Raw genomic sequence first — 12,317 nt, 5'->3', positions numbered from 1 at the left:
TCTTTCTTTCTTTCTTTCTTTCTTTCTTTCTTTCTTTCTTTCTTTCTTTCTTTCTCTCTCTCTCTCTCTCTCTTTCTTTCTTTCTTTCTTTCTTTCTTTCTTTCTTTCTCTCTCCCTCCATCTCTCTCTTTCTTTCTCTCTCTTTCTTTTCCTTTCTTTCTTTCTTTCTTTCTTTCTTTCTTTTTCTTTCTTTCTTTTTCTTTCTTTCTTTCTTGCTTGTTTTTGTCTTTTTAGATCACTGACTTATTTACTATTGTACAATCTAATAAATAAAATGTTTGCCTTTGCATTTCACTATTAACTATTTTAATATTGGGCCACATTGTAGCCTGCAGTGTGCGCTATTGAGTTTTGCAAGATACCAGGTTACATATGTATACACAGTTCTCTAGGCTATGACATGTTTATTGTTTAGTCACTGGGAGGAGACAACTGATGATAATCTGACTGACCCAACCAGTCAGGGAGCATAATTCCCCTTCAAACTGTGTCTAATGTGCCTCAGCAAAGCCTATTCTTCTCCACACATCATACTACCACACCTGCTTTACCATTCACAACACAACTAGTACTTAAGTGTTATTCCACATAATATAAAGAGCTCTTCCTACAAAAAAATATTTAAAGGGATTGTCCAAGTGAAAAATTCCAAGGGCTCAGCTAAAATAACAAAATAATCCATACCTACACAACTGACTCACCTGCAACTTCCAGTCCTCCATGGTGGGATTTGTTCACAAGGATGCAGTGGTGCCCTATAGTAGTCTTGTGCTGTATCCCGATGATGTGCTTATATGGACAGTCCTGCATCTGTACACATTTTTCATGCCTTAGACCCTATTCACATCTGCATTCGGATTTCCGTTTGAGGACCCTCTGAACGAAAACCTATATGCATAAAAAAGCGGTTACCGAAAGGAAACCCACAGACCCCATAGACTATAATGGGGTCCATGTGGTTTCCACTCAAAATATGCAAATCAAAAAGCCCTGCAAACAGCATTTTTCTCTCCACATGTTTTGTGCGACAACCACATGGACCCCATTATAGTCTATGGGGTCTGTGGGTTTCCTTTAGGTAACCGCTTTTTTATGCAAATAGGTGTCCATTCAGACGGTCCCCAAGCGGACTCCCCTAACGGAAACCCGAATGCACCCGAATGCAATGAACATCCACCAAGTAAGCCGAGTACTGACAGTCACTCATACTCATTCACTGTCCCCTCAGCCTGTTCTCTATATCTTCAGTTCAGTAGCCAATAGCAATAGCTTTCTGCAGAAGCAGAGCTGTGGAGTTGGAGTCTACTTTTGGGTGGAATTCATGAATTCATGAATTATTATTATTACATTATAGTAAATAGATGTATAGCTTGTTGCATATTTACTTTCATAGGAATTATATCACTGGCTTTATAGTGAGTTACAAAAGCTTAACTGCTTCTGACTGACCATGGCTGTCATGTTTTATAAAGGAGTTGGAGTCAGTAGTTTGGCCTTTGCAGTAGCAAAGCTATGTCTAGATTTACAAATCCGAGTTTCAGCTGTGAAACTGGGTCTGTGTGTTGACCGGATTTCCCAGCCTGAGCAGTATGTCAGCTGTATAGCTATCTAGGCTGCTAGTCCTTGCTTCCCAGCGACATACTGCCCCATGGTGATTAAAGTATATAACCAGTTCTTCAGACCCTAGAGTATAACAATTGGAGACCCAGGGCTCGGGGAGGATACAAAAAACACTGTTACTTACCTCTCCCTGGCTGCAGCGCACTCCCCGCAGATGTTGGCCATTTCCAATGATGTACGGGACGCCAGATGTCACGTGAGCAGGGACTTGTGTCATGACGCATAAGGACGCAAGCCCCAGCCCATGTGATTTCACGAAGTAGGCCCGAAGCCTTCTGGAGCCAGAAGAGATAAAGAAATGTTTCGTACAGTCCGCTTCAGACACATTTATGCCGGAACACTTAAAGTCATTTGGCAATTATGGCAGAATTGACTTCCGTCATGTTCCGGCCCAATTTACCCACTGTATATACCTATAATGGTAGGACTTCTCCCAGCATGTTGTTCAGGCTAGAAAATCTAGCACTCACATGGACTGATTTATATAGGTGAAAGTCGGTCGTGTGAATCTAGGCTAAAAGGGGAACTAAAAAGGGACTATAATATTAGCTGTACAATGGGGAAGGGGACTAATTTTGTTCAGAGCCCATCTTGTGCAGCACAGATCAGCAGCAGCACCAAGAACCAAATATTAAAGCAAGAAATTGTAAAAATGTGTTAGTTTTCTTGCAAGAAACCTTGTAAATTACTGTAAAACAGCTAATAACAGTCTTAGGCGCCTTATAATGATGTATTCCACTCTCCGTATATACAATGACTTACGTCACAGCCTTCAGTCCGAAGTATATGTATGGAAATCCTCCCAATGTATACCTGTATCAGAATGATGACATTTTAGAGACAGGGCTGGACATTCAACTTCATTCCACAACAGTTAGATATATATATTTTTATTTTTGGATGTATCTGTCTCTACAAGTAGTCTTAGATAAACCCTATAGGATGATGCAGGGTCACATCCAGTAAAGTGGTCTTTATCATATACCAGTGCCCAGCCTGCATAGTGCCTTGGAGAGTAACTTGTTGCCATAACAAATTTTTGCAGTGTACCGTTATAAATAGAAGCACTGTCCTTATCTGACGACCTTAGATATGGAGAGCTGGCTCCTGACGCTCCCTGGAACATTTAACCCCATACCACCAAAGTAAAAACAAAACAAAACAACGTTCCCTGTTTTTAGCGCTTAAACACGCAAAACAATTACTATTAGCCTCAGAACATGCCAGCCTGTAACAGGGGAGCTCAGTTTATCCACTCACTAATCCAAGGTATACCATAACACAAAAAAGAGGTCTAGTACTGCTGTACATCTTGATACAAGAACCTAAAAAGAGCTGCAGAAGAATTCGCTTTGGCACATATTGGGTGTATTCTGGTGGCTGTGATATGTCCAAGGTGCCAAGTAGCACTACTGGCAGTCAGGAGATATGCCATATATTGTGAAGAAAAACTCAAATTTGTCACTTTTCATTTGTGCTATCAGGAGGGTCAGAAATATGGGAGAGCTTCTTTTGCTCTGGTGGTCTAGAGTTGTCCACATATTACATGGTCAACCATACAGATATTGTCATAAATCACTGTCCCATATAGGGCTCACAATCTACATTCCCTATCAGTATGTCTTTGGAGTGTGGGAGGAAGCCCATATAAACATGGGGATGACATACAAGCTCCATGCAGATGTTGAACCCAGGACTCCAGAGCTGCAAGCCACCACAGATAAATAGCAGCTATTGCTGTAGGAGTCATCAGATACCTACCAGTGGTTTCTAAGCCTGGATCCACAGCAACCAGACAATTGCTGGGAAGCTATTCATTTAAGAAAGGGTTGTCTTGGTCCAAGTAATACTAGATAAATTGTTATATCGCTAGCACTGGTAGCATCACATACCTCCCAACTTTTTGAGTAGTCCAGAGGAGACTTTGTGATTTGCTGTGTAAGAGGGCGTTCACACTTGCGCCAGTGTCCGCCCGCCGGGTCTCTGTCCTATTCACCGGGGAAACTGCAAAGGGGATGGCTTCCCAGCAGTCAGTTTTAAAACTCAATAATTTGAATGGGTTTTTAAGGCAAACCACCGGTGTCCATATGTGGGAAAACTGTTTTCTTTTTTTTTTTTGCACGGACATAAAATAGGACATGCAGGACTTTGCGTTTCACTGCGGAGAGGCTGCATACAGACACCAGCGGTTTGCTTTAAAAACCCATTCAAAGGAATGGCTTTAAAACTGACCGCTGGGAAGCCGTCCCCTAGCCAGTTTCCCCAGAGAATAGGACGGGGTCCCGGCAGGCAGACACGGGCACAAGTCTGAACGCCAGCTTACACAGCAAATCACAAACGTCTCTTCTGGACTATCCAAAAAGTTGGGAGGTAAGTGATGATACTAGTAGAGGTGAGCGAGTACTGTTCGGATCAGCCAATCCGAACAGCACGCTCGCATAGAAATGAATGGACGTAGCAGGCACGCGGGGGGGGGGGTAAGCGGCCGTCCGCCGTCAAAGGCTGATCCGAACAGTACTCGCTCATCTCTAGATACTAGTGCTAGCGATATAATAATTTATCTAGTATTACTTGATGCTTTTTGCAGATCACTTTGGATTGTTTGCAGCAGTTGGTGCCAGAACTCTGCAGCTCTACCTACCTGCCCCTTATACAGTGCCTACCTCATAAGGAATTACATGAATAACAATTCCCTGATGTAATGTTACTGTTAGCACTACTATCCATATGGTTGTCATGTAAGGTACCATCTTCCTTCTCTGATCTTAGTACTGTCACCTAGTTCTGCAATTCCCTGCTGTATTCTTTAGCCTATACTACTGGTGCAGGGAGCAGGGGCAGCAGCAGCAGTGATAGCACCAGGGGCAGCACAATGACTGCTGCCTGCACTCCAGCCGCCTGTGTGCTGCCACTCCTATGTAGGGCATGTGTAATGGCCCCCGCCTCTCCCCTCCCTGCAGGAAGTCTTGTGTAGGAATGAAGTAGAGCAGATCGACAACTTGCTGGAAGTTTTACTGCTACAGAAACAAGGAGGAAAAGCCGAGCAAAGTGCCTGGACTAGGGGGGCTGTGCAGTATGGTGCTGCGTGCAGGACACTGAGGGATGGACCTGCAGCCATGGATCCTGGGGCTCTGTGCCCTGTTGCTGCTGCAGGGGGGTCTCTGTAGAGAAGGTGAGCCTCATACACTGGGAGCTGCGCTGACTTAGGCCATATTGTCACATCTCAGAGGGGCAGCTTGGGCTTCTCTTTGGGGTTGCTGTGATTTTGTGTCTTTGCTGATCAGAACTAATAAGGAAAAGAGACTATATAGGATATACAGTATATGGTAACTAGATGGTAAATATTGACGACCATACTGATGGGATTTACTAAGACTGTGGTGATACCAATACATGTGTATATTTACTATATATATAATGAGAATATACTGCAGATGAGACTATATAAGGGCACAAGGAGACTGCTATACTCCTTCCAATGAATTACTGCACTGAAGTTTATATAGGTGTGTATTAGGAGGAAGTGACTGATCCTACATGTGGTGGTTGGGAGAAGGAAACTGTTGTATGTCTAGTTGTTTAGCCCTGTGGACTATCAGGGGTTAATGTATAAATCTGGAGGAGTCACTTTACATTGTAAATGTAGTCAGTTTTGGGAATTTCGTTGGAAAGGGAGTGAAGATGTTCTTACAACATGTGATGACCTTAAAACAGTCTTACATATGTGTATTACGGTAACAATATATAGAAATTTGCTATATTGATGTATGTAGTAATATAATGCAACAGTGTATAAGGGCAAAATGAAAAGGACGTAACATATTATATTTACGGTGATGGCTGCTTGTAATGTGCTGTAGCCACCTGCAATAGTCATAGGACAACTGTATAGCTTGTTCCAAACATAACAAAAGTGATAACTTCATGCATCTCTGCAATGTGGTGCTTTATGTATGTCCAAAAAAGTCCTCCATGTTGCCCAAAGTCAGGGGTGTAAGTGCTACATATAAAAAACGTCCAGAAATGTTTATTGTGTTTGTTTATCGTTATATCTGTTCTTGGTAAAGATGGGTGCCTACAGGGGCCGGCCATTCATCTTTGCTAGGTTATTTTTCCTTCTGGTTATGAAGCAATACAGGAAAGCGGGATGTTATTGCTACATAACTAGACAAACTACTATGCAATGTGAAACATCTAGCACCGGGGGACGTAAGTGTAACCTGGTCCTTGAGGTTCAGGTGAAGGCTACTCCATGTCCAGCTGGCTGTTGGATAGATCACCCGCAGCCCTAGTCTTTTAATTGGCAAAGTTAGAGTGCCACCCTGGGACATGACCTACTACCCCTTATGGTATGATCACACATACTGCAAATCTGTCCCATATTTAGTACAAGATGCACAGTAGAAATCCAAAGTTTATGTTCATCTTCGTCCCAGCCCAATACTCAACTTGTTGGAGTAATAATGTTAAATGTAAAAGTAATGTTAAAAGTAAAATAAAGTCCAGATATCTGTGTACAAAAAGGAGCTGAAAGTTGGAATTCTAGGTCTTTAGGTATGTATTGCTGTAATATAGTCTCTAGTGTGTTACTGTTCTATCCCTGTCTTGTGCGTCACCATACAGATACCCCTGCGCTACAAACTTGCTCTCCAACTTCCTGTGCACACTGACACTGAAAGTAAATTGTGGAGGATCCACCTCCACCCCAGCTCAGTTTACAGACTCTTTCGTGGACATACTTGTCAGACATAAACACGTTTCACTCCCTACTGCACACACATATTGTCATCCTATATTTCTAGGCTGCAGTGAATTGCTCCAATCTGTAATAATCTGATGTAGATTACATTATTAGTTATTAGGGAATCAGTCTAAGGCTGCTTTTTTTGTTGCAGATTTTGCTGTTTTGTTTTTAGTCAAACCCAGGAGTAGAGTGAGCAGAAGAGAGAAGTATAAAAGCTTCCTAGATATTTCCCATTCCTTCTGTAGCCAATCCTGGGTTTGGATTTAAAAAAACGCAGCAAAATCTGCGCCAAAAAAACAGCGTTTCTGCAGTGTTGGGCCTTAGCTTAAAGCTGCGTATACACATACAATAGGTTTTTTTGGTAGACAGCTATGTCTACGTGATTCCCTATAAACATATGGTATCACTTTATTGAATTATAGAAATATTGATCAACAGCTGGTGGACGCTTCTGACACTGTTCATCTTAGGAACAGAGAATTGGATAGGTTAAAATCCAGTTTACCTTATTCTTCTTTTACCCAACAAAAGAATATGGGGACTGACAGGTTGCATCCATAGACATTAGATGTTTGATGGATCTTGTCCAAATTTTTAGGACCCATGTATTATGGCCAGCCTTAAGATATCAAATTTATGTACCATAAATGTCCCAGTGGTGAGTTGGCCTGCTCTGCAGTGACAGCTGTTTCTGTGCCTCCCATAGACTTCGATAGAAATTCACCGCACACTTCTGACTAACTCTCCATTTAGGACAGGGGACTCAACACCACCGATATTGGGATCAGTGGGTTTAAACTCACATCTTTGTGATATTTCCTAATCAAAACAACATAAATGTTAATTGTAGGATCCCTCTTTTTAGGCGGCTGGGGGGGGGTGTGCATGTGGTGTAAACGTAGCATTTTACAGTCCCTGCAAAGTGGATGGTATTGTAGCTCACTGTGAGGCATTGCCATCCTCACATTGCCGAAAAATATGCGCAGTGGAAATGTTGCGATTTCCAAAACTGTGGTAGTTTTAGAAATCGCAGCATGTCAATTATACCTATGGAAACGCCGGCAGTTTCCCTATAGGTATAATGGAAGCAGAAAGTCCTCAGAGGAAAACTCTACAGACTTTCTGTGAAAAGCACTGTAGGAAAAACCATGATGCGCTTCCGCCACAGGTTTTCCCGCAGTGCTTTTTGGCTGCGGCTCACTATGTGGGGCCTTAGCGTTAAAGGTATTCTACTACTAAAACGCAGTTTTTTTCTGCTTTAGACGTCGGAATAGCCTTTAGAAAGGCTATTCGTCTTTTACCTTTAGACGTGGTCTATGCTGCACCGTTCCTTAGAAATACTGTTTTTTTACTGGTATGCTAATGAGTTCTCCACAGCAATGAGGGCGGGCTCTGGCTCTCAAATGGCGATGGGGGCGTCCCCACTGCTGCCCGAGACCCTCTCTCCAGCGACGCCTTCTTCTTCACCTGCATTCTCCCCTTTTCTGTCGTCTTCTTTTTTCGTCAGCTCTTACGCCTGCGCAGTCTTGCCTTGCGCCCTCGAAAATATGGCCGCCGGCCGGCATGCGCAGTCGGCTCTACCAGTGTCTCACTGGCAGAGACGACTGCGCAGGCATCAGAACTGACGAAAAAGGAAGACGGCAGAGAAGGGGAGGATGCAGGTGAATAAGAAGGCATCGCTGGAGAGAGGGTCTCGGGCAGCAGTGGGGACGCCCCCATAGCCGTTTGAGAGCTGTGGCCCGCCCTCATTGCTGCGGAGAACTCATTAGCATACCTGTAAAAAACGTTATTTCTAAGGAACGGCGTGGCGGAGACCACATCTAAAGGTAAGAGACGAATAGCCTTTCTAAAGGCTATTCCGACATCTAAAGCAGAAAAAACTGCATTTTAGTGGTAGAATCCCTTTAAGGTGAACTTGTTCATTATATTATTTTTGATGGGTCAGAAGCCGATATATTTTGCTCTGAGAGTTATAGAAAAGTTTATTTGTATGCTAGCATTATACATTTGAGCTATTTGATATAATGGCAGTATCACATGCTACTATCATTGGTAAATCAGATACAGAATCGGAAGAATTTTATACAAGTCAGAAAGTGATTGTCTACAATGTCCTCATTAGATTGAGGCAGTAACTGCTATGTGTAAATCCAGCCAAAGAATTTCTAGTGTGGGAGTATAGTGTAGTGTCCAGAAGAAACCCGTGCTAAATCTGTAAGAATGTACAACATATACATGTGCTGGGCAGAAGCTTTACTCCAGACAGTGCTTTCATGGTAACTTGGGTTACTATGGGGTCGAAATGGAGTGACAACTGCTATAACTATGCTGAGAACATTGGTGCAGCCATTCTATGCTTTCCTGAATGCAAAATTCAGACTGTGCTGTGTAGTCAGGAGACCAAGCCACCAAATCAGACTACTCTATTTTTCTACAGGATGACTCTGATTCCTTCACAAATAGCTAGCCATGGTCAGGCAAAAGCTAGTGATCAAATTGCTGTGAAAGTAAATATGCAAAGTAAACAGATTCATTATGCAATATTGATAATTATATAATATCATGAAAAAGAATGGTTTTATTTTGAAGACAGAGTAACTTTTTCTAACTCCTCAAAAAATTGGTCCTGACTCTGACTCCACAACCCTGGTTGAGTACTACATGTCCCAGCAGCTTTGCCTGCAGGCTTAAGACATGGAGAGGAAAATCATCAGCCAAATTTTGATCTTCTTTTCTTTCATTTTGAAACTCAGATACTTTTGCTAACAGGTGAACATGTCAGCAATGCTGCAGCTCTGGTTATAGCTTGGGTATAACCAGAATAGAAATGGTGGTGGTGTTGGTGGTAGGGGTCAGTAAGCCACTGTTCTTATGCCATTGATAAAGTAGCAAACTGAATCTTTACCTGGGTCTGATTTTATGCCCCACATTTTGAGTAAAGATGTCCAAAACTGCAACTTCTTCTTTTTAATTTTCTGGTCCTACTTTAGCCATCTTAGGATCTGGTTCCAGCAATGATGGTGTATTGCAGCTAGAAGAAATAATCATATGAACATTTCTTATATGCTTAGAATCTGCTAAGATTCTTACATGACCATTCCGCATCTCTGTGTGGATCCTTAACAACATAGGCATTAGTGAAGGGCAGACTCTGGTTAGTAAGGTATGCATGACATTAAGGGCTCATGTATTGGACAGGGTTTTTGGTAAACTGCTTGTTATACACCCACAAAATGTAGATGTCATAGACACTGCTAATCCTTGCTGCAGCTGCTCCTGTCTACATTGTCTGTGACTAAGACGTCAGATGCAGTTAGGAGACTGTGCGCTATTCTGATGTAGCTGATGCGGGCAGTATCTACAGTACAGTTGGTTAAAATTTATGGCTGTAAGTGCAATTCATGCCTCTCACCTAAAGAGTCCTTGTCTTGGGGTAGATAAATTGCCTGTAACAAGTACCGCATGCTAAGCAACGCTCATTTACTTACAATTATATATTGTTTGTGCCATTGACCTTTTTATTTCTTAAACAGTTTTTATTATCGGCGGCAGCACATCCCCCTGTTTCCATGAGGAGATGTGCTGCTGACAATGATTGTCCTTATAAAAGGATCAACTAATGATAAGCGAATTATTGAGAGTTATATTAATAAGCAGTTCCTCATATTACGCTATTTATCAGCTTCCTTCCTTTATGACGGCCAGGTTACGTTGCAGAAAATCTTTCTAGTCCTACAGCATTTGTAAACAGTGTCACCATCATTCCTCCATTAACTGTAGCAGTCATATTTCCCCTACTGCTAGCAACAATGCCCCTTTAACAATAACACAACTAATGGACCCAGTGTTAATCACAATTCCCCCATAACAATGATTGGCCACAGTATTGGCTATTATGGCCGAGAACAATGACCTCCACAATATCCTCAATATTAGCTGTAATGCCCCACAGGAATGACTGCCATAATACCAGCCATAGTGCCCCCAGTGTTGGTTATGATGCCCAAATAGTAAAGATAGTGTCACCAGTACTAGGACAATGCCCTCGGTGACAATTACGCCCAATTAACCATGGTGTCAGCCACAGTGCCCCTAGCTAAAGAAGACTTTCTTGCCTAAACTGTCTTCTTATGAGCAAAGAAATCACTTTGACCACCATGGATATGCCCTAAAGACAGTTCCATGAGGGACAGACTTCACATTGCTTAGACCTCTGGTTGTGTGAAAATGATCATAATTAATAGGACTGTTATTACTAGATCAAGGTTCTTCAGGTAACAAATGCTTTAATATGGTATGGATCAGATTTAATGAGGACCTTCCACCTTTTCCATCAACTCCAGTGCTGAATAGTTGTCGCTCCACTGATTTTGACGCAGCTGGAATTTTTCTCTAGCCCCCATTTTTACCAAGCAATCTCTATAATAGTCTCAGCACCATTATTTTAATGGGACTGTATATTTTCAGAGGGGAAGGGGGGGGGGGGTCCCGGTCTGGACAGACCCAGGACTACCTAACTGACAGTAGATAGCCCTGATTAACATAGTGGGTGCTGAAGCTAACGGAAATGATTGCTCAGGAATGATGGGGGAGACATTCCAAATGCATTGGAATCAGTGGAGCACCACCTATTGAAGAATGTGAAAAGTTGGAATTGGTGGAGATTCCAACTGAAAGATACTTTTGAAGAGAATCCAGAAAAACTATGTTCACCAGGCATCACTATAAATAAGCCCCTGTGAGTGAGATTAATGGTCTCCGATGGCTTCGACATCCCATGAATATGATTGCTATGGCGAATGTATATATAGTCAAGACAGCCGGCCCAGCCAGATGACTAGAGCAGGTGATTTCCAGATGGGGTAAAGTGCTTTTGTATCCATTTGCAGGATTTTTACACAGGTTTTGCTTTTAAAACACTTGCGCAGCTCTAGAGTCTGATGGTGAGGGTTTCAAATCAAAAAACCAAGTGACAAGTTGTCTTTAACCTTTGCATTGCAATGGTTGCTGCAGTTCCTTCATTGTCCTTGGTTACAAGGGGCATACGGTTTACCAGAGTTTTAAGTTATGCACAACTCCTTTCAATAGGTTTGCCTACAAAATCAACTCATACCCTATCAACAGGATAAGAAATGTGTTGCAGATTATTAGGGATCCAACCGCAGGGACCCCCACCAACAAGAGGACCGGTGATGCTGAATGAAGCGGAACACCTCTTTATACTATTCATTTCAGTGGGCCCACTAGAGATAGCTAAAGTAGAGCGCTTGGCTATCTCCAGTGGTCTACAAAGAGTGGAGTAGGCAAAGAGTATACTGTCTAAGGGCCAGTGCATAAGGTGCATAGAGAACCATTATTCCCATACTGAAGGTTAGTATTAGACCTCTTTCAGGTTCTTCTTAAATCCATCATGCTCCTTAACACCTGCAACAAGATATTCCTGTGCATCTTTCCCATCTAGTGCATTTGCAGACCATTATTTTCTAAGGATATGTTCACACTCAGTTTTTTTGCAGGCTTAAAAAACCTGCATCAGAAACTAAAATTCCGAAAGTGGAAATAAAAGCTAGTAGAACCCATAGAACAATGGGAGGCTTTTTTTTCAGCGTGGAAAATTCCACACCAAATTCCTCACCATTTTCCTCCTTGTGAATGGACCCTGAGGGTTAATGCACATGGAGATTTTTGGCGAGGAGTTTGATGCTGAATCCGCGTCAGAATCTGCCTCCTTAAAATGCCTCACCATAGAGTTCTATATATTCCGCTAGTGTAAAAAAAAGCGACATGACCTTTCTTCAGGCGGATTCCACCTGAAAAAAACAATGGGAGTCAATGGGAGGCGGAAAAGCTGCTAGCGTTTTTTGAAGTGGTTTTTGACGCGGTTTTTCCTCCCCAAAAAACTCAGTGTGAATGGACCCTAAGACAGAGATCAATGCCATTGATCAGTTGCAAC

General features: G+C 42.4%; 1 protein-coding gene across 1 annotated transcript in view; it reads left to right on the top strand.

The window, feature by feature from the left end:
* Window positions 1–4,565: 4,565 nt before the first annotated feature.
* The window catches only part of ERBB2 (erb-b2 receptor tyrosine kinase 2), a 60,704-nt gene continuing 52,952 nt past the window's right edge, over window positions 4,566–12,317 (top strand). Inside the window, exon 1 of the mRNA XM_075278251.1 lies at window positions 4,566–4,792. Coding sequence (XP_075134352.1) covers window positions 4,723–4,792 — 70 coding nt within the window. The 5' untranslated portion in view covers window positions 4,566–4,722. The remainder of the gene's footprint in view (window positions 4,793–12,317) is intronic.

The sequence above is a fragment of the Leptodactylus fuscus genome, chromosome 6, assembly GCF_031893055.1.
Source record: "Leptodactylus fuscus isolate aLepFus1 chromosome 6, aLepFus1.hap2, whole genome shotgun sequence".
Taxonomy (NCBI): Eukaryota; Metazoa; Chordata; class Amphibia; order Anura; family Leptodactylidae; genus Leptodactylus; species Leptodactylus fuscus.
This window is presented reverse-complemented; position numbering and strand designations above follow the sequence as displayed.